At 52.0% G+C, this 22,584-nt stretch overlaps 2 protein-coding genes across 10 annotated transcripts in view; both read left to right on the top strand.

Moving 5' to 3' along the window:
- RAMP3 (receptor activity modifying protein 3) overlaps positions 1-22,584 on the top strand; it is a 469,110-nt gene that overhangs the window by 279,512 nt on the left and 167,014 nt on the right. The gene's annotated exons all lie outside the window — the stretch shown is intronic.
- The window catches only part of ADCY1 (adenylate cyclase 1), a 118,579-nt gene that overhangs the window by 14,631 nt on the left and 81,364 nt on the right, over positions 1-22,584 (top strand). The window contains exon 2 of the mRNA XM_060156220.1: positions 6,213-6,362. Coding sequence (XP_060012203.1) covers positions 6,213-6,362 — 150 coding nt within the window. The remainder of the gene's footprint in view (positions 1-6,212; positions 6,363-22,584) is intronic.

Below are 22,584 nucleotides of genomic sequence, written 5' to 3' on the forward strand. Positions count from 1 at the left end.
AAAAAAAAAAAAAAGAAAAAAAAAATCATAATGATGCAACGTTCAGGTGCGTGTAAAGGGGTGGGGGGCAGTGAGCCCTGTTGGTTGTGCAGGAAGCGAAGCTGCCGTGGCCTCGTGCTGAGCGGCAGGGGGAGAGCTGAGGGCAGCGCAGCGGGGCCTGGGGGCCAGGGTGGAAGGTGAGGGTCTTGAAGGAGCTCTAGGGCGGTGTGCCAGGGAGGGAGCAGGGACGTGGGATGGCGGAGTGCCGGCGGTGTTTAGAACTCCCGGTGCGCAGGAGACGCTCACTTGACGAGGGCTCCCAGCCCTGCCTGAGAAACTAGCCAAGACCTGGGCATGTGATTCCATCTGCAGGGCGTGTGGGGTTTGGGGGGCAGCGGGCAAGGGCCCTCCGGCTGGAGAGCAGTTGTGTGCCTTCCTGAGTGCAGGCCGACTGCAGGGATGTAAACGCCTGAGGAGGAATTCTCCCCCCAAGTCTTTGCCCTGTGTCACAAGAGTGGCAAAATATTGGGAAGTGCTGCGAGTACCATCGATACGTCACGGTTAAGAGAAAGATGCGCTTCGTCGTGGTTTCCTGCAGTCACTGAATCAGTGATTCTGAACACACGTCTGACCGACAGAGTGGGTGCCCCGGAAGTCCCCAGCTGGGCCACTCGGATGAGGGGACACAGACAGAAGGTCTAGCCCCCCTCCCCCCGTGCCCTCCAGGTGGTGGCCTTAACCTCCTGGCTGGGTCTGTAGCTTTGTGGTCACTGTGGACGCAGTAAAGGCCTCCATTCCACATGCCAGACCAGGCCTGTTTGTTCTCAATCCAGCCTCAGAGCTCATCTCCTCCCAGCCCCGGCAAGGCTCGCCTGGCCCTCTGGGACCTGGAGTGGCCGGGACAGGAGAGCCCTGCCCGCCACAGGGGACATCTGGACAGTTCATGTTGACTGATGACCCCAGGCGCCCACCCACTGCGCGGTACCAGCTTCTCCCTGCTCTACACTGGCCTTCCCAAGGGGCTGGGGGACCCCCAGTGCCCACTGTGGGGTGCAGTTGGCTGCCTGCCCCGTGGGCAGAGGCTGACGAGCTGCCGTGGCCATGCACACCTGTCGCCAGGTGATCTCATCCTTTTCCCTGCAGTGCTTCCTCTGCTGGCCGTCTGCCCAGGTCACGGGGCCTGCAGGGCAAGGGCTTGGGAGGGGGATGCTCCTGCCAGGCCTGCCCTGCACGCTCCAGTGCAGTTCCCTGGGCTGCGTGATCTGGTCCATGTGTCTGTGGGCTGTGTCCCAGCAGCTCCCACCAGCTCAGCCTGCCCCAGAAGCCACATCACTTTCAGACACTAGGACACGTTGATGCCTTGCCTCTGTTTTTTTTTTTTTTTTTATATTTTTCCCAGTCTAGCTCTTATATTTAGATTTTTGATCCATTTTTAAAAATAAATTTATTTGTTTACTTGCTTTTATCTTTGCCTGTGTTGGGTCTTTGCTGCTGCATGCGGGCTTTCTCTAGCTGCGGCGAGTGGGGGCTACTCTTTGTTGCGGTGCGCGGGCTTCTCATTGCGGTGGCTTCTCGTTGCGGAGCATGGGCTCTAGGCACGCGGGCTTCAATAGTTGTGGCATGTGGGCTCAGTAGTTGTGGCTCGCGGGCTCTAGAGTGCAGGCTTAGTAATTGTGGCACGCGGGCTGAGTTGCTCCGTGGTATGTGGGATCTTCTCGGACCAGGGCTTGAACCCATGTCCCCTGCATTGGCAGGCGGATTCGTAACCACTGCGCCACCGGGGAAGCCTGATGCCTTGCCTCTTATGTGCCTCTCTTGATCGTGGAAAACCTGGGGTCCCTCCCCACTGCCCATCTGACGAGGCATATGAGAGTTGGGACACAGTCTTATCAGGTCTCGTCCGAGACAGCCTGGAGAGAGGTTGGGCAGTGCAGGTGGCAGCACAGGTGTCTGCGTGTGAGTTCTCCCTCTGTCCCTTTCCAGCAATGTGACGGGGCCCAGCCCCCTCACCACCCCTGTGTCCTCAGTTATTCATTCAAGAAATACCAGGCACCTGGTATGATATGAGAGGCTCTATTCCAGGCTCCCGGATCAGTCGTGGACCTGACAGACTGAGGCCCCTCGAGGGGTAGACAGCATGCAGGGAAGGTGACAAGTGAGTTAATATCATATAACGTGTTGGAAGACGGTAACTGCTAAAAACAATAGAAGGAAAGGAAGAAGGAAAGAAATAGAACTGGTCAGCGGGAGAATACTCCAAGCCCGGGTGAGAGTGTGTGCATTTGTAGACACAGGGGTCGGGTCGGCTGTTTCGAGAAGGTGCCTGGTGAGTGGAGGCCCTGGAGGTCGGGGGTGAGCCAGGCGCTGTGTGGGAAAGGGGGTCCCACCCAGGACGCAGGGCAGAGGCCCTAAGAAAGCAGGCGAGGCCGGGGGGACACGAGGAGGACGGGGTGTAGGGGCCTCTGGCCTGGGCCACGGAGGGCTTTGGGTACAGGAAGACTGCGGGTCAGGGGTTCAGAGCAGAGGACCGTGCGGGGAGCCTGCAGAGCTGGGAGGAGCACAGGGCGGGTTAGGAGGTAGCTCGGCAGCCAAGCAGCCGTCGGCAGCGGGGTGTCCGCGCCCCGTCTGTTGGAGACGGAGCCGGGAGGATTTGCTGGTGGGGGCAATGGGCCCAGGCCTGAGAGGCTTCCAGGGGCCCGGGTCTGCTGAGGTGGGAGAGGCTACTGGGGTGAGTGCTGGGGGTGACCAGGGGTCCTGCCAGGGTCTGTCCCATGCAAGGTTGGGCTGGGGAGGGGCAGGGCTGGCTGGCCCAAGCTGAAGGTGTCGATCTGGGGTCTTTGGCACAGGGCTGGGCTCCCGAGGTGAGTGTGGATGAGACGCCACGAGGGGTGGAGTTTGCGGTGGAGGGGGGTCCAGGTGTGAGGCGTGGACCAGAGGAGGCTGGGGAAGGGGCCAGGGGAGGGGAGCTGACGGTGGGCTGGGCACTGGGACCTGAGCGTGGGCTCAGGATGTGAAGGTGGCCCCGCCCAGGGCAGCTGTGAAGGGAAGGCAGGCTGGGGTGCGGCCCAGGCGGGGTGAGGTGAGGCCTTTTCAGGAGTTTTGCTGGAAAGGGGAGAAAGATGGGCCCGCCTGGGAGAGGAAGAGGCGTTAAGAGAAGGATCTCATTTTCAGGGGAAAGAAATAATCAGACGCTTGCTGTCGAGGATGATGGTTGGAAGTTGCGGGTCCCAGTTGAAGTGGGGAGGGGGGGCCCCGCAGGCAGTGGGCAGTGGGACCGGCTGGGCTGGGCAGAGGGAGGTCCCCGGGGGAGGAGGGACAGACGAGGATTCCCTTGTGGCCGGAGGAGCACCCCAGGCACAGGGTTGTGCACGGAGCTGGCTTCGCTTCCAGAGTGTGAGCGGGCAGGGGGCTGTCCTGTTGGGCTGTGGAGTTTCAGCTAGACAAGGAAGAGAGCTGGAAGGGCAAGCCTTCCAAGGGTGGGAAAGGTGCAGGATTGAGGTCCTGGCAGGGCCCTGGCATGCAGGGCCGCGTGGGCTGTGGGAAGGTCCTCGGGGGCCCAGATGCTGAGGCCCGGTGTGCGGGCCTGCTGGGTGTGCCGCGCCCTCTGCAGCGGGGGGCCCTGCCCTTGCTCAGGGCCTGTGTGTGTAGTGCCAGCAGGGATGCCGTGGGGTTGGTGAGGACTTGGCAGTACCAGGACGCCCTGTGGTCCTGCGGCCACGTGCTCTGGGGTGTGGTACTCAGCCTCCACCCCGGCACGTACCCTTCCCCGAGCTCAGAACCCTCTCAGCCTGTTGCCCCCATCCCCTCTCTTCTGGTGCCGGGGTGAACCAACGCCCTCTCCAGGTGACCTCTGGGCCAGATTCCCTCTGCCTTGTCACCCTCGTCCCTGATCGCGGATTAGGAAGCCAGTCTTGATACCTCTCTGCCCCATGGGGGCAGGGGCTGCGCCTCTTGTCGCTGCTGTGTGCCCGTCACCGTGGCTGCTGGTCTGGGGGTGTGTGGGAATGCAGGGGGGCAGGTGTACCGGCAGCTTCTCGTGGACGGCCTCCTCTTCCGCTCTCCTGCGGGAAGATCTCTGGGGCGCGGGGAAGCACGCTGGGTGTGTGAATGTGAATGCAGAGCACCAGGCAGGGGAGACCTGCCCGCTCCCCAGATCGCTGCTTCCGCCTCGCCCTGCCCGCCAGACTCCAGCTGTGGGGTGTGCCGTGGGGCTGTTTTCCATGTGAGCAGCTCACACGGTGTGGCAGGGCAGCTAGGTACTCAGTGACCGCGTGGCTGGGCCTTGCTGTCCCTGGGGGGGTCACCATGGCCGGAGTAAAGGGAAGGTGGGTGTAGAGGAGGTGACAAGGTGGGGCTCCCGGTGACCCAGCCCGCTCCCACTCTGCTCCTGAGTTTTCCCTTGACCAAACTGCCCAGCCTCTGCTGGCCCTTCTGCCCCCAGCCCATGCCTCACGTCTCTGCCCAGACCTCAGTAGGGACCCGCACTCCCCCCCTTTTCTGCCATCGGCCACCTGAGGCCCTGCTTTCTGGAAAAGCCGCATCTGCCAGGTGTGACCTGTGGCGTCCTGCACCCTGTGCTGAGCTGACCCCGGGCGCCTGGCCCCTCAGTTGGACTCCTTATTCTCCACCCGACTGCGTACTCCGCTCGACAGTGACAGCTGGGCGCTTCACTGCAGGGGTCACGGAAGCTGTGGGGCTGACGGGCTGGAGGGCATCTCGGGAGAGGTGTCCTGTGTGTTATGTGTTCTGCATGTTCAAAACCTTAAACAGAGGCTGGGAGGGGCGTGCAGAAGCCACAGGTGATTAAGGGTCTGCTGGGAGAGAAGCGCATTTTGTGCAAAGACTCACTATCGTTTGAATTTTTAGAAACGTGTTCACTACTGCCTGTGGGCGTTTTAAACACGCTCAGTACGCATTTAAATATTGACTCCACCAAACTACAATTTATTGTTTCATATACGCCGGTCTTCCCGCTGCCACCAGAAAAGCGCCTTCCTCTACAGACTGGGATGAGCTGATCCCAGAATACAGCAGGTGGTCCTTTAGACGCAGAAAACGCTGCGTGGTACGGGGGCCAGTGCAGTGCACCGGGGTGCAGCCAGTGCTGGCCACTGTGCCTGTGAGAGGTGGCACAGGCGTGGAAGATGCATTTGTGTTCCAGCCCCGCACCGGGTTAAAGCATGGACGCTCCAGCTAGCGGGACGCTCAGATTTGGAGGTGTTCAGGGGCACAGCGAAGATGATCAGGGTCACATGGAGATACTCGGGGTCACATGGAGATGGTTGGATCGCACGGAGATGCCCAGGTCACATGGAGATGCTCAGGTCACAATGAGGTGTTCTGGGTGACAGTGGGCACCATTTTTTTTTTTTTTTTTTTTTGCGGTACGCGGGCCTCTCACTGTTGTGGCCTCTCCCGTTGCGGAGCACAGGCTCCAGACGCGCAGGCTCAGCGGCCATGGCTCACGGGCCCAGCCGCTCCGCGGCATGTGGGATCTTCCCGGACCGGGACATGAACCCGTGTCCCCTACATCGGCAGGCAGACTCTCAACCACTGCGCTGCCAGGGAAGCCCTCTTTTTTGTTTTTAATCAACTCTCCTTCACTGCTTCTCTCCAGAGCTTTCCATGTTGCCTTTGTGGGAATAACCACTCTGTCTTCACGTTCAAAACTTCTGGGTGTAATGGTTTCCTCGGGCTGTTGTAACTAAGTGCCCAGACTGGGTGGCTTAAACAACAGACATTACTTCTCACACTTCTGGAGGCTGGTTTCTCCCGAAACCTTTCTTCTTGGTGTGTTGACGGCCATCTTCTCCCTGTGTCCTGTCTTCCCTCTGTGCATGTCTGTGTCCTGATCTCCTCTTCTTATAAGGACACCAGTCATGTTGGATTAGGGCCCAGCCTAATGGCCTCATTTTAACTTGATTACCTCTTGAAAGACCCTGTGTCCATATACAGGCCCACGCTGGGGGGTTAGGGGTGAGGACTTCCACGTGAATTTCGGGGGACACACCTTGCGTCCTTTCCTACTGTTCCGTTACGTGACAAGCTTATAGCACAGGTGACCCCTGCACAGGGTGAGGGATGAGGCCTGGCTCGTGGCCATGTGAAACCGGCTTGGCACTGTGGGTCTGGCTGGCGTAGTCGTTTCATGGGCTGGTGGTCGGAGGACGCGTAGGAGCCTCTGCTGAGCTGGGCCCTGTGTGTAGCCCTCTGCAATGTTCTCTCCCCTCCAGCTCGGTGCCAACGCCCTGCTCTTCCTTGGCGTGAACATGTACGGGGTCTTCGTGAGGATCCTGGCTGAGCGCTCCCAGAGGAAGGCCTTCCTGCAGGCCCGGAACTGCATCGAGGACCGGCTGAGGCTGGAGGATGAGAACGAGAAGCAGGTCAGTACCCGGGGTCTCGTCCCGAGGGACATGGGTGGCCCGGGGCGGGGGGCATAGAGCCGCACAGCCTTCTCGCCAAGGGCACTGGGAGTGAGGCCCAGTCTGGCCCGCCTGGGAGTCGGGTAGGGGCCTCAGGCCCCCGCTGGCCCCTCTGTCTCTGTGGACCAGCCCCCTCAGCTGGTCGGAGGAGAGGGGCCAGCTGCGTGGGAGCAGAGGCAGAAGAACTGCCATCCGTGGTCATCCCTGGGCTTCGGCGTAACTGTTGGTGACATGAGGTACGGGGCTGCGGACGAGACGCCCAGGAGGCAGGCCTCAGTGGAGGCAGAGGAGAGCTGGCCTTGGTGCCGCTGGAAGGGGCTGAGCTGCTAGGAAGTGATGGTCACCCTGTGAGCCTCACACCCGCAGCTTGGCCTGAGGCTGCAGAGCACCCTGCCCGGCTCCTGCCAGGCCTGCTGGGGCAGCTGCACTGTCCCCTGTGATCTAAAGGCTTGGAGGGAGCCGGGTGGGTTCCCGCTGCCCCAGCTACCGTCCCCTGCATGTCGCGGGCTCACCGCTTTCGGCGGCGTTTCCTCTGCTGCTGTCCTGGGGCCGCGGGGACGCTCCAAGAGCCCTGGGCGAGGCCTTTAGCTGGGAGCACCCGGACTCCTGTGCTTTCCCAAAGTGCTTGTTTTCCCGGGGTAGGGTGGATGGGATGGGTTTATAAACGAGATGCTATCATTATTGTGAATACAAGGCGTTAAGAACAGACTGTACACTTAAAAATGCACACGCACATTTCCATTTGTAGGTATTATAACGATGCCTAGTATTTACAGTAAAAGTTGGCCATCACTTAGAAATAGATGGCGCATGTATGTTTAGATCGTGTGTGGATCAGCGGGTGGCTCTGTCTGTGGGTGGTGTACGTGTGGGAGATGTGTGTCTGTGAGGCTGTGTGCATTCTTGCGACGTGCATGTGGGCATGTGTGTGTTGTATGCACATGCATGGGCACATTTGTATGTGTCTGTACACGTGTGTTTGTGGATATGTGGGGCATGTGTGCAAATGTATATGTGCGTATATGTGTGCATGTCTGTGTGTGGGTATATACATGTGTGTGGATTTGCATTCACGTGGACTGCGTGTGTGCATGCCTGTATGTCTCTGTACACACCGCGTGCACGTGTGCGCGCGTGTGGGTGTGTGTGCGTATGTGTGCATGCGCGCGTGTGGGTGTGTGTGCGTATGTGTGCATGCGCGCGTGTGGGTGTGTGTGCGTATGTGTGCATGCGCGCGTGTGGGTGTGTGCGTATGTGTGCATGCGCGCGTGTGGGTGTGTGTGCGTATGTGTGCATGCGCGCGTGTGGGTGTGTGTGCGTATGTGTGCATGCGCGCGTGTGGGTGTGTGTGCGTATGTGTGCATGCGCGCGTGTGGGTGTGTGTGCGTATGTGTGCATGCGCGCGTGTGGGTGTGTGTGCGTATGTGTGCATGCGCGCGTGTGGGTGTGTGTGCGTATGTGTGCATGCGCGCGTGTGGGTGTGTGTGCGTATGTGTGCATGCGCGCGTGTGGGTGTGTGTGCGTATGTGTGCATGCGCGCGTGTGGGTGTGTGTGCGTATGTGTGCACGCGCGCGTGTGGGTGTGTGTGCGTATGTGTGCATGCGCGCGTGTGGGTGTGTGTGCGTATGTGTGCACGTGTGCGCGTGTGTGTGTGTGCGTATGTGTGCACGTGTGGGTGTGTGTGCGTGTGTGTGCATGCGCGCGTGTGGGTGTGTGTGCGTATGTGTGCATGCGCGCGTGTGGGTGTGTGTGCGTATGTGTGCATGCGCGCGCGTGGGTGTGTGTGCGTATGTGTGCGCGTGCGCGCGCGCGGGTGTGTGTGCGTATGTGTGCGCGTGCGCGCGCGCGGGTGTGTGTGCGTATGTGCGCGTGCGCGCGCGCGGGTGTGTGTGCGTATGTGCGCGTGCGCGCGCGCGGGTGTGTGTGCGTATGTGCGCGTGCGCGCGCGCGGGTGTGTGTGCGTATGTGCGCGTGCGCGCGCGCGCGGGTGTGTGTGCGTATGTGCGCGTGCGCGCGTGCGGGTGTGTGTGCGTATGTGCGCGTGCGCGCGCGCAGGTGTGTGTGCGTATGTGCGCGTGCGCGGGTGTGTGTGCGTATGTGCGCGTGCGCGCGCGCGGGTGTGTGTGCGTATGTGCGCGTGCGCGCGCGTGGGTGTGTGTGCGTATGTGCGCGTGCGCGCGTGTGGGTGCGTATGTGCGCGTGCGCGCGTGTGGGTGTGTGTGCGTATGTGTGCACGTGTGCGCGTGTGGGTGTGTGTGCGTGCGCGCGTGTGGGTGTGTGTGCGTATGTGTGCACGTGTGCGCGTGTGGGTGTGTGTGCGTATGTGTGCGTGCGCGCGTGTGGGTGTGTGTGCGTATGTGTGCACGTGTGCGCGTGTGGGTGTGTGTGCGTATGTGTGCGTGCGCGCGTGTGGGTGTGTGTGCGTATGTGTGCACGTGTGCGCGTGTGTGTGTGTGCGTATGTGTGCACGTGTGGGTGTGTGTGCGTGTGTGTGCATGCGCGCGTGTGGGTGTGTGTGCGTATGTGTGCATGCGCGCGTGTGGGTGTGTGTGCGTATGTGTGCATGCGCGCGCGTGGGTGTGTGTGCGTATGTGTGCGCGTGCGCGCGCGCGGGTGTGTGTGCGTATGTGTGCGCGTGCGCGCGCGCGGGTGTGTGTGCGTATGTGCGCGTGCGCGCGCGCGGGTGTGTGTGCGTATGTGCGCGTGCGCGCGCGCGGGTGTGTGTGCGTATGTGCGCGTGCGCGCGCGCGGGTGTGTGCGCGTATGTGCGCGTGCGCGCGCGCGGGTGTGTGTGCGTATGTGCGCGTGCGCGCGCGCGGGTGTGCGTGCGTATGTGCGCGTGCGCGCGTGTGGGTGCGTATGTGCGCGTGCGCGCGTGTGTGCGTATGTGTGCACGTGTGCGCGTGTGGGTGTGTGTGCGTATGTGTGCGTGCGCGCGTGTGGGTGTGTGTGCGTATGTGTGCACGTGTGCGCGTGTGGGTGTGTGTGCGTATGTGTGCGTGCGCGCGTGTGGGTGTGTGTGCGTATGTGTGCACGTGTGCGCGTGTGGGTGTGTGTGCGTATGTGTGCGTGTGCGCGTGTGGGTGTGTGTGCGTATGTGTGCGTGCGCGCGTGTGGGTGTGTGTGTATGAGTGTGCTGGCACACACATGCACAAGTATAAAGAGCACGTCTCCTGGGCTGTGCACTGAACGTTTTCCCATGCCAGCATATCGGCGCTGATGCGGAGTCTTCGGTGCTAAGAGACCCTTGAGCTTGGTCCCTTATTACGTTCATCACCTCCACGGGATCCCAGAAGTGACTCTTCAGAGTCCTCTCCCCTTAAATACATCGCCTGAAGTACTGGAAAAATCAACGTGGGGGCCATTCTTGTGTGTTTCTGAATCTTCCTTTGCTTTCTCTGTATTTTTCTGTCCTCTCCATCTCCTTTCCAATATCTTCCTTTCCCACTTTCTTCAAAAAATCACTTTCTTAAGAAAAAATATTTATTTTTACTGAAGTATAGTTGATTTACAATGTTGTGTTAGTTTCAGGTGTACAGCAAAGTGATTCACTTATACGTACATATATATCTACTTTTTTCAGCTTCGTTTTCCACATAGGTTATTATAAAAAAATATTGAGTAGGGTTCCATGTGCTATACATTAGGTCCTTGTTGATTATCTGTTTTATATATAGTAGTGTGTATATGTTAATCCCAAACTCCCAGTTTATCCCTCCCCCCCTTCTCCTTTGGTAACCATAAGTTTGTTTTCTATGTCTGTGGGACTATTGCTGTTTTGTAAATAAGTTCATTTGTATTATTTTTTTATTTTATTTTTTTGTGTTACGCGGGTCTCTCACTGCTGTGGCCTCTCCCGTTGCGGAGCACAGGCTCCGGACGCGCAGGCTCAGTGGCCATGGCTCACGGGTCCAGCCGCTCCGCGGCAGGTGGGATCCTCCCGGACCGGGACACGAACCTGCGTCCCCTGCATCGGCAGGCGGACTCTCAACCACTGCGCCACCAGGGAAGCCCCATTTGTATTATTTTTTAAGATTCCACATATAAGTGATATCATGTGATATTTGTCTTTCTCTGTCTGACTCATTTAGTATGCTAATCTCTAGGTCCAGCCATGTTGCTGCAAATGACATTACTTCATTCTTTTTTATGGCTGAGTAATAGGCCATTGTATATATGTTCCACATCTTTTTTTTAAAATTTAATTTTATTTATTTATTTTTTTATACAGAAGGTTCTTGTTAGTTATCGATTTTATACATATTACTGTATATATGTCAATCCCAATCTCCCAATTTATCCCACCTCCACCACCCGCTCCCCCACCCCGCTTTCCCCTCTTGGTGACCATACGTTTGTTCTCTACTTCTGTGTCTCTATTTCTGCCTTGCAAACTGGTTCATCTGTACCAGTTTTCTAGATTCCACATATATGTGTTAATATCTGATATTTGTTTTTCTCTTTCTGACTTACTTCACTCTGTATGACAGTCCTTGGGTCCATCCACGTCTCTACAAATGACCCAATTTCGTTCCTTTTTATGGCTGAGTAGTATTCCATTGTATATATGTACCACATCTTCTTTATCCATTCATCTGTCGATGGGCATTTAGGTTGCTTCCATGACCCGGCTATTGTAAATAGTACTGCAGTAAACATTGGGGTGCATTTTGAATTATGGTTTTCTCAGGGTATATGCCCAGTAGTGGGATTGCTGGGTCATATGGTAGGTCTATTTTTAGTTTTTTAAGGAATCTCCATACTGTTCTCCATAGTGGCTGTATCACTTTACATTCCCACCAACAGTGCAAGAGTGTTCCGTTTTCTCCACACCCTCTTCAGCATTTGTTGTTTGTATATTTTCTGATATGATGCCCATTCTAACCGGTGTGAGGTGATACCTCATAGTAGTTCTGATTTGCATTTCTCTAATAATTAGTGATGTTGAGCAGCTTTTCTTGTGCCTCTTGGCCATCTGTATGTCTTCTTTGGACAAATGTCTATTTAGGGCTTCTGCCCATTTTTTTTTTTTTTTTTTTTTTGCGGTACGCGGACCTCTCACTGTTGTGGCCTCTCCCGTTGCGGAGCACAGGCTCCGGATGCGCAGGCTCAGCGGCCATGGCTCACGGGCCTAGCTGCTCCACGGCATGTGGGATCTTCCCAGACCAGGGCATGAACCCTTGTCCCATGCATCGGCAGGCGGACTCTCAACCACTGCGCCACCAGGGAAGCCCCCTGCCCATTTTTTGATTGGGCTGTTTGTTTTTTTAATATTGAGCTGCGTGAGCTGTTCATATATTTTGGAGATTAATCCTTTGTCCTTTGATTCGTTCGCAAATATTTTCTCCCATTCTGAGGGTTGTCTTTTCGTCTTGTTTATAGTTTCCTTTGCTGTGCAAGTTTTTAAGTTTCATTAGGTCCCATTTGTTTATTTTTGTTTTTATTTCCATTACTCTAGGAGGTGGGTCAGAAAAGATCTTGCTGTGATTTATGTCAAAGAGTGTTCTTCTTATGTTTTCCTCTAAGAGTTTTATAGTGTCCGGTCTTACATTTAGGTCTTTAATCCATCTGGAGTTTATTTTTATGTATGATGTTAGGGAGTGTTCTAATTTCATTCTTTTACGTGTACCTGTCCAGTTTTCCCAGCACCACTTATTGAAGAGACTGTCTTTTCTCCATTGTATATCCTTGCCTCCTTTGTCATAGATTACTTGACCATAGGTGCGTGGGTTTATCTCTGAGCTTTCTATCCTGTTCCATTGATCTATATTTCTGTTTTTGTGCCAGTACCATATTGTCTTGATGACTGTAGCTTTGTAGTATAGTCTGAAGTTGGGGAGTCTGATTCCTCCGGCTCCATTTTTTCCCCTCAAGATTGCTTTGGCTATTTGGAGTCGTTTTTGTCTCTGTACAAATTTTAAGATTTTTTATTCTAGTTCTGTAAAAATTGCCATTGGTAATTTGATAAGGATTGCATTGAATCTGTAGATTGCTTTGGGTAGTATAGTCATTTTCACCATATTGATTCTTCCAATGGAAGAACATGGTATATCTCTCCATCTGTTTGTGTCATCTTTGAGTTCTTTCATCAGTGTCTTATAGTTTTCTGAGTACAGGTCTTTTACCTCCTTAGGTAGGTTTATTCCTAGGTACTTTGTTCTTTTTGTTGCAGTGGTGAATGAGATTGCTTCCTTAATATCTCTTTCTGATCTTTCGTTGTTAGTGTATAGGAATGCAAGAGATTTTTGTGCATTAATTTTGTATCCTGCTACTTTACCAAATTCATTGATTAGCTCTAGTAGTTTTCTGGTGGCATCTTTAGGATTCTCTATGTATAGTATCATGTCATCTGCAAACAGTGACAGTTATATTTCTTCTTTTCCAATTTGTATTTCTTTTATTTCTTTTTCTTCTCTGATTGCCGTGGCTAGCTAGGACTTCCAAAACTATGTTGAATAATAGTGGCAAGAGTGGACATCCTTGTCTTGTTCCTGATCTTAGAGGAAATGCTTTCAGTTTTTCACCAATTGAGACTGATGTTTGCTGTGGGTTTGTCATATATGGCCTTTATTTGTTGAGGTCGGTTCCCTTTATGCCCACTTTCTGGAGAGTTTTTATCATAAATGGGTGTTGAATTTTGTCAAAACCTTTTCCTGCATCTATTGAGATGATCATATGGTTTTTATTCTTCAGTTTGTTAATATGGCATATCACATTGGTTGATTTGCATATATTAAAGAATCCTTGCATCCCTGGGATAAATCCCAATTGATCATGGTGTATGATCCTTTTAATGTGTTGTTGGATTCTGTTTGCTAGTATTTTGTTGAGGATTTTTGCATCTGTATTCATCGGTGATATTGGTGTGTAATTTTCTTTTTTTGTAGTATCTTTGTCTGGTTTTGGTATCAGAGTGATGGTGGCCTCGTAGAATGAGTTTCGGAATGTGCCTTCCTCTGCAATTTTTTTCAAGGGTTTGAGAAGGGTGGGTGTTAGCTCTTCTCTAAATGTTTGGTAGAATTCACCTGTGAAGCCTTCTGGTCCTGGACTTCAGTTTGTTGGAAGATTTTTAACCACAGTTTCATTGTCATTACTTGTGATTGGTCTTTTCATATTTTCTATTACTTCCTGGTTCAGTCTTGGAAGGTTATACCTTTCTAAGAATTTGTCCATTTCTTCCAGGTTGTCCATTTTATTGGCATAGAGCTTCTTGTAGTCTCTTATGATGCTTTATATTTCTGCGGTGTTCGTTGTAACTTCTTTTTCATTTCTAATTTTATTGATTTGAGTCCTCTCCCTCTTTTTCTTGACGAGTTTGGCTAAAGGTTTATCAATTTTGTTTATCTTCTCAAAGAACCAGCTTTTAGTTTTATTTATCTTTGCTATTGTTTTCTTTGTTTCTATTTCATTTATTTCTGCTCTGATCTTTATGATTTCTTTCCTTCTACTAACTTTGGGTTTTGTTTGTTCTTCTTTCTCTGGTTCCTTTAGGTGTAAGTTTAGATTGTTTATTTGAGATTTTTCTTGTTTCTTGAGGTAGGCTTGTATTGCTATAAACTTCCCTCTTAGAACTGCTTTTGCTGCATCCCATAGGTTTTGGATCGTCGTGTCTTCGTTGTCATTTGTCTCTAGGTATTTTTTGATTTCCTCTTTTATTTCTTCACTGATCTCTTGGTTATTTAGTAACGTATCGTTTAGTCTCCATGCGTTTGTGTTTTTAACCTTTTTTTCCCCTGTAATTGATTTCAAATATCATAGTGTAGTGGTCGGAAAAGATGCTTGATATGATTTCATTTTTCTTAAATTTACTGAGGCTTGATTTGTGACCCGAAATGGGATCTATCCTGGAGAATGTTGCATGCACACTTGAGAGGAAAGTGTAATCTGCTATTTTCAGATCAATGTCCTATAAATATCATTTAAATCTGTTTGGTCTATTGTGTCATTTAAAGCTTCTGTTTCCTTATTAATTTTCTGTCTGGATGATCTTTCCATTGGTGTAAGTGAGGTGTTAAAGTCCCCCACTATTATTGTGTTACTGCTGATTTCCTCTTTTATAGCTGTTAGCATTTGCCTTATGTATTGAGGTGCTCCTGTGTTGGGTGCATATATATTTATAATTGTTATATCCTTCTTGGATCAATCCCTTGATCATTATGTAGTGTCCTTCCTTGTCTCTTGTAACATTCTTTACTTTAAAGTCTATTTTATCTGGTATGAGTATTGCTACTCCAGCTTTTTTTTGATTTCCTTTTGCATGGAACATCTTTTTCCATCCCCTCACTTTCAGTCTGTATATGTCCCTAGGTCTGAAGTGGGTCTCTTGTAGACAGCATATATATGGGTCTTGTTTTTGTATCCATTCAGCGAGCCTGTGTCTTTTGTTTGGAGCATTTAATCCATTCACGTTTAAGGTAATTATTGATATTTATATTTCTAATACCATTTTCTTAATTGTTCTGGGTTTGTTTTCGTAGGTCCTTTTCTTCTCTTGTGTTTCCCACTTAGAGAAGTTCCTTTAGCATTTGTTGTAGTGCTGGTTTGGTGATGCTGAATTCTTTTAGCTTTTGCTTGTCTGTAAAGCTTTTGATTTCTCTGTCAAATGTGAATGAGATCCTTGCCAGGCAGAGTCATCTTGTTTGTAGTTTCTTCCCTTTCATCACTTTAAATATATCATGCCACTCCCTCCTGGTTTGTAGAGTTTCTGCTGAGAAATCAGCTGTTAACCTTATGGGAGTTCCTTTGTATATTATTTGTCGTTTTTCCCTTGTGCTTTTAATAATTTTTCTTTGTGTTTAATTTTTGTCAATTTGATTACTATATGTCTCAGCGTGTTTGTCCTTGGGTTTATCCTCCCTGGGACTCTCTGTGCTTCCTGGACCTGGGTGGCTCTTTCCTTTCCCATGTTAGGGAAGTTTTTGACTATAATCCCTTCAAATATTTTCTTGGGTCCTTTCTCTCTCTATTCTCCTTCTGGGACGCCTATAATGAGAACGTTGGTGTGTTTAATGTTGTCCCAGGGGTCTCTTAGGCTGTCTTCATTCCTTTTTATTCTTTTTTCTTTATTCTGTTCTGCAGCAGTGAATTCCATCATTCTGTCTTACAGGTCACTTATCTGTTCTTCTGCCTCAGGTATTCTGCTATTGATTCCTTCTAGTGTATTTTTCATTTCAGTTAGTGTATTGTTCATCTCTGTTTGTTAGTTCTTTAATTCTTCTAGGTGTTTGTTAAACGTTTCTTGCATCTTCTTGATCTTTGCCTCCATTCTTTTTCTTAGGTCCTGGGTCATCTTCACTATCATTATTCTGAATTCTTTTTCTGGAAAGTTGCCTATCTCCACTTCATTTAGTTGTTTTATCTTGTTCCTTCATCTGGTACATAGTCCTCTGCCTTTTCATCTTGTCTGTCTTTCTGTGAGTGTGGTTCTTGTTACACAGGCTACAGAATTGTACTTCTTCTTGCTTCTGTCTGCCCTCTGGTGGATGAGGCTATCTAAGCGTCTTGTGCAAGCTTCCTGATGGGAGGGACTGGTGATGGGTAGAGCTGACTGTTGCTCTGGTGGGCAGAGCGCAGTAAAACTTTAATCTGCGTGTCTGCTGATGGGTGGGGCTGAGTTCCCTACTTGTTGGTGTTTGGCCTGAGGCGACCCAGAACTGGAGCCTACAGGCTCTTTGGTGGGGCTGATGGCAGACTCTGGGAAGGCTCATGCCAAGGAGTACTTCCCAGAACTTCTGCTGCCAGTGTCCTTGTCCCCGTGGTGAGCCACAGCCACACCCTGCCTCTGCAGGAGACCCTCCAACACTAGCATGTAGGTCTGGTTCAGTCTCCTATGGGGTCACTGCTCCTTCCCTTGGGTCCCGATGCGCACACTACTTTGTGTGTGCCCTTCAATAGTGGAGTCTCTGTTTCCCTTGGTCGTGTCAAAATCCTGCAGTCAAATCCCACTAGCCTTCAAAGTCTGATTCTCTGGGAATTCCTCCTCCCCTTGCTGGACCCGCAGGTTGGGAAGCGTGACGTGGGGCTCAGAACCTTCACTCCACTGGGTGGACTTCTGTGGTCTAAGTGTTCTCCAGTTTGTGACTCACCCACCCAGCAGCTGTGGGATTTGATTTTATTGTGATTGCGCCCCTCCTGCCGTCTCACTGCAGCTTCTCCTTTGTCTTTGGATGTGGGGTATCATTTCTGATGAGTTCCAGTATCTTCCTGTTGTTGACTGTTCAGCAGTTAGTTGTGATTCCAGTGCTCTCGCAAGAGGGAGTGAGTGGATGTCCTTCTACTCCGCCATCTTGAAACTGTACCACACCTTCTTTATCCATTCATCTATCGAGGGGCACTTAGGTTGCGTGCATGTCTTGGCTCTTGTAAATAGTGCTGCTGTGAACATTGGGGTGCATGTATCTTTTCAAATTAGGTTTTCTCTGGATCTGCTTTTCTCTGGTTCTGTCTTGCGTTTCTTTTCTTACTCTTGCTGCCTTTCCTATAGACTACCTAGCATCTACCCTTAAAACGTTTTCGAATGCTTGGTGTGCCCTCTGTCCTTCCAGTGGGTCCCATCTGTTGATGGCGAGGATGCTGGCCATGGTGTGACCACTCTTGCTGCCTGCACGTGCGGGTTCTGCAAGTGCACATCCCTCGCCCTGCACGCACACTCCCGTCCAGGGAACACAGTGGCCAAGCAAGCACTTGTGCTTGCTGCAAACCTAGCCTTCGCTGCTGTACGTGTGTCACCTCTCTGCAGCTCCGAGAGCAAGGAGCTTCTCAGTCCCAGACTCACAGAAGCTCAGCGACGGGTCTGAGTTCTAACCGCCGACCTGATGTTCTTAAGCAGGAAATGTGCAAAATGGTAAATGTCCCCCAATCCCATGAACCCAGCTGAGCGCTCTGTATTTTCGAGTTTCCGTCCTTATGCACATTCTCTCCCCTCATCTTAGTCATTTTGCTGTATACATAATTTTATTTTCTGCATTTTGACTTAACATTTCCCACAGGTGTATCCACTGGTGCCCTAAAGGTCACCTAAGACAGCTGCTGCTTCCTCGTCTTCATGCAGGTCTCTGCATCTGACTTTTAGACACCATGTTTTTAAAAATGTTTCTTTCTCATAAGCATCTTTATTCATATAGACTTGAAGTATCCTTGGTTACATTCTCACGAGTGCAAATATTACAGTGTCATCTCTCTCCCTGTCCTGGGTATTTTCCAAAACATGTTGTGCTTCCTTTTATCTTATAAGTAATACTTAGTTACACCCAGCTCTGGGTAGCAGTGGTTGAGTGGGGTCCTGGGGCCGACAGGGTTGGCGTCACAGGGAGCCTGCCAGAAATGCAGATTCTCAGGCCTGCCCAGTCCCATGGCTGGGAAAGCTGGGGTGGGCCCAGCGTTCAGGGTTCTGGTGTGTATCCCCAGTGTTGCACGTGACCCACTTTCTCCCTCCCTCCGTCCCTCCTTCCCTCCTCTCTTCCTGTTAGAACTCGGTACCCCCCGTTTACTCAGATGCCGGTTCCTTGCGCGGTGGCCACTTTTCCATGCGTGCTTACCGGTTGTGTTTCTCTGTGGAGCGCGTGTTCTGATCCTCTGCCCATTCATGCTCTGACTTTCCTGTGGGTTTGAACGAGCCGCTCGCTAGGGAAAGGCTGGTGTTCCTCAAGTCTGTTCCTCTAGCTGTGCTTTTCTTTGTGTAAAACGTCAATCTTTCACGTATTCCCCCGTATCAGTCCTTTTCCTCTGTGGCTTCACCTGTTGCTGGGAAAGCTGAGCACATGAAATGCAGAAGTGCGGATGGGTCACCCCCGTGAGTTCCCTTGGCTGGTCCTGAGAGGGGGCGAGGCAGTATCCTGACTTGCTATATTTTTTTGATTGGAACCCGCGGATCGTATCACCGGACAACTATCTCCCTGGGAGGCCTTGTCCCTGGCACTCAGGTTACTCCCTGCCTCTGGCTGGGATGCCTGTTTTTAGCTCAGGGAGCCCTGTCTCTTTGGGGGGCAGAAGGCAAGCACCTGGCCTCAAGTGGGGCTCAGCCACCTCTTCAGGGCTCTCAGGCACCAGTAGGCACTTGGTACATCAAAGCCTGCCAGGGGACGGCCTGGCCAGGCCAGGGGAGCCTGCACATGGCCAGGCAGCTCTGCCCAACTCACACCTCTGTGTCAGTGTGAAAACCGCAGTCCCCTGAGTTGCAGGTGAGGGACGCCCTGACCATATGGGCTTGTCTGTGTTTTCATGCTTCAACTCAAGTAACAGAGCAATCCAGTTCCGTAGCCGCTTCCAGAGTCTTCTCCAGGCCCTGACCCAGTAAGGCGGCACCCTAGGTGATGTGAGGGGATATTGGTGGATGCACCCTGGTTCTGGAAGGGGGTTCTGGGAGAGGATGCTGCGGACGAGGTCCAGTTCTGGGAGGGGGTGGGGTGGGGCGTCCAGCTCCAGAAGGACCACTGTGTGGCGGCAGCTGTGCCCCACAGGCTTCTGGGGGGAGGCAGGGAGATGCCGGGTTTGGGCTGCAGGGGCTGGGAATGGGGTCCTTGAGCAAGACCGAGTCAGGGAGGCACATGAGCGGTGAGACGGGGCGGGGCATGTGCTTGGTGGTCAAGGGGCGGCGTGTAGTTTGTTGTGGCCTCAGCTGGAAGGAGATGGGAGAAGGTGAGAGGGAGGCAGGGCTTTGCCCTCGGTGGAAGGTGGCGCACCGGACCGTGTGGCGGGGCCCCTGATGTGTCTGAGCAGGACAGAGAGCTGGTCAGACGCAGGTTGGGGGGCTCAGTGCGGAGGCAGGACTTGCCCTAGAAGCCGGGCAGGTTGTTCTTTCGTCTCTCCCCAGATGAGTGTCCACCCAGGTATGCCGAGGAGGCTTCTGCAGGCAGGAGAAGATTGTGCTTCATGACCCGAAGCAGGGGTTTCTCCGGAGCCCCCCTAGACGTCCTCTCTCTGGGATGCACCTGCAGGACAGGCCTGCGTTTGTGTGGCCACCACTGGCCGGCCAGGGTTTGCGGGAGGGGCGAGTGAGGGACCTGCTGTGAAATGCAGACACGCAACCTCAGAACCCTCGCCTGGCCCAGCTGCTGGACCCTTTTGTTCCGGGACAGGAATCAGCAGATGGAAACTGTTGAGAAGCATGGCTCCCACTGCAGAATCCCGGGCAGTAACTTAGACGGGATTCGCAGGTCCTTCCCCGCTCTGTACAAATCTGATGCCAACGCTGTTCTCGCCCAGGTTGATCGGTTGCTTCTTTTTTTTCTTGAAGTATAGTTGGTTTACAATACTGGGTTAGTTTCAGGTGTACAGCAAAGTGATTCAGTTACGTAGATTTTAGGGTGCGCTTCACCTCAAACCTTGGGAAGAGTCTCTGACTGTCTTAGGTACGGATGCCACTGTGAGCTCTTACCTCTCACCCGCCTGCAGCCAGGAAGGACCCGTGGGCATTCCGTGCCTGTAATCACTGATTTTTGCAGCAACACTGAGAAGACAGTGATAATTGTACCAGAAATCGGGAGCATCTCCTCCCCTCCCATAGGGTTTAGAATTAATAGCCCTGAAGTTGCTATTTGAAAAGAAAGTCCAACTGCTTTGGCTACAAAATCTGAGTGTTTCTTTATCTCCTGCCCTGCTCCCTGCAGACACGGACAGGCATGTTCTCCCCAGACCAGTCTCCAACAGCAAGGCCTCCTCCCACGTTTTCACAAGTGGGAATATTAGAAGCGTTCTTTCCTCCTCAGGGCAGCCCGCAGAACCAGAGGGGCTGGAGAGGATGGGCAGGGGGCCTGTCTGCTTCATTGGACACACTCTACTTCTAGAAGGTTCTCTGCTATATTTTGAAAAAGCTACTTGAGTTGTCAGTGACCCCTCCTCCCACCGAATCAAAACAGACAGCGGCCCCTACGCAGGGGTGCCCTACTCTGTCCTGTCCCGCGGGGTTGTGGCAGAAAAGAGGAATGTGTTTGATCGGAAGGTGTTCTCTCCTCTGGGTTCTTAGATCTTTAAAACTAATTTCAGGCCCCTGTATTGCAGTTAAGCATGTAAAAACTTTGTTCCGTTTTGTAAACCCGAGAACTGGGGCTGGCTCGGAGAATTTAAATGATGTAGGAAGGGCAATAACGCAAGTGACAGAGCCGTTGGTGGCAGAGTGAGGAGAGCAGGGGCCAAAGCCCAGAACCCCCCCCAAACCAGCTGTGGCCCGCTTTCTCCCTTTACATCCTCGTGTCTCTTCAGCCACAAAAAAAGGCTCACACAGATGTTTTGGGTTGATTGATATCTGGATTAAAGTATTCCAGAGGGCTGTGAGGGGTCTTTTAACAGGACTCTTTCAGTTTCAGACAAAAGCATCAAAAATTGGTTCTTTGACACAGAAAAACTTTAGAGAGACTGACCAAGAAGAAAGAGCAGGTACGAGATGATCCGGGATGGGAAAGCACACGCCCTAGGGATAAAGCCAGGTTAAAAATAGATGAGAGGGAAATGCTAAGAGGTTTTTTTTTTTTTTTTTTTGCCAGAATATTTGAAAACTTAGACAGAATGGACAAATTCCCAGAATGGTGTTAGTTACTAAAACTGATTCTAGAAGAAAAAGAAAGCCTGAAACATCCTATGATCATTAAAACGATGGACTCAGTAATGAAAAGTTTGCCAAAAAGTCATCACCAGGTCCCAGTGGTTTGACAGCTGAGTCCTACAAACTTCGAAGGTTTGTAGGATCACCCATAGGACAGAAACTCCTCTGAGCACAGGATAACCTTGCTCATGGTTCTGGAGGATGGAGCTAGGATTCCAGAATCTCAGTTATGCAGCTCAGACTGACACGCAGGGGAGCAGCCCCTGTGTCCCCAGGCTTGCGTTCATGAGTGGTGTCAGCCCCGAGGCCCTTTGCCTCTTGGTGCCCGAGTGGGTTGGGAGAGGCCCAGCTGGAATCCCTGTGGGGGTAGTCATTCATGACTCTGCACATCTGAATGCTTGGCCCATGGCTCTGGAGACCCTGGGATGGAGGGAACCTGGTCTCAGCAAGATGTGGTGTAACTGGATGGGAGACAGAGAGCAGCAGCAGTTGGCCCCTGTGGGGAGGCCCAGCTGGAGAATGGGCGTGTCCGAGGGGCATGCTATGTGTAGGGAGGGTGGGACGTGCATTGGAAGAGTATTTGGTTGGGGCTTTGAAGGATGTGTAGGAGTTTGCCAGGTAGGGGCTGGGAGATGGGGAGCAGTGGGTGGCATTCATAAAGCGAATGGGGGTGGGGCGCACAGGTATTACTTTCCAGTCAGGGCTGGCAGGTTGGTAAGCTGCAGCTCTGTCTTCCTTCAGCTTGGTGAGAGTTGGGGTAGAGCTGGAAGGGCTGCTCCACTGGGGGGCAGGGACCACCTGGGAGCCTTAGGTGATCACAGCTCCCCACCGGGGTCTAACCCTTAGGTCTGAGCCTGTCAGAGCTGGTGATCCTAGGGAAGGGGGTGAGAGGCCTCTGAAGGTCACCCCTTAGCTCCTTGGGGGCCTCCTTTCCTGCCGTTCCCCGTAGCCCAGCCAGGGAGCCTGGGCTTGCAAGGTCCTACCCCTGAGATCAGCATCCTTGCCCTGACTGTACAGGCCACTGCTCCAAAGGCCCTGATATTCCTCAAATACCATTATTAATTCGTAATTCTAAAATTACCTATAGCTGTTTACAAAGCACATATTCAGTTGTCATCCTAACAAGGTAAATAGGACAATTTTGATTTCCCATTGTGAGGACATTTATCAAGAGGAAGCAAGTTTCCTTTTCAGTGATATAGGATGGATTTTGAAAGAGGTCTGACTCATTCACAGCAACTTTTGAAACCACTATAGTCGCTATTTATTTTTAATTTACAAAGGCCTATTGATCTATAGTTTATGTATCAGTACTATTAAGTTCAATATAAAGTTCAAAACAACTAAATGGTTTTTTTGATATTTTGAGTGTGTAACCATCACAATAATCTAATTTTTGAATATTTTCATTGCCCCAAAAAGAAACCTGTACCCATTGGTGGTCACTCCCCATCTGCTCTTCCCAGACCTAGACGCCACTAATCTATGTTCTGTCTCTGTGGGTTTGCCTGCTCAGGACATTTCACGTAGCAATACATGGAATCACACAGTATGTGGTCTTTTGTGTCTGGCTTCTTTCACTGTGCGTACTGTTCTCAGGGTGCGTCCGTGTTGTAGCATGGGCCAGTGCTTCACTCCTGTTA

This window comes from Lagenorhynchus albirostris, chromosome 8 (assembly GCF_949774975.1).
Source record: "Lagenorhynchus albirostris chromosome 8, mLagAlb1.1, whole genome shotgun sequence".
Lineage (NCBI taxonomy): Eukaryota > Metazoa > Chordata > Mammalia > Artiodactyla > Delphinidae > Lagenorhynchus > Lagenorhynchus albirostris.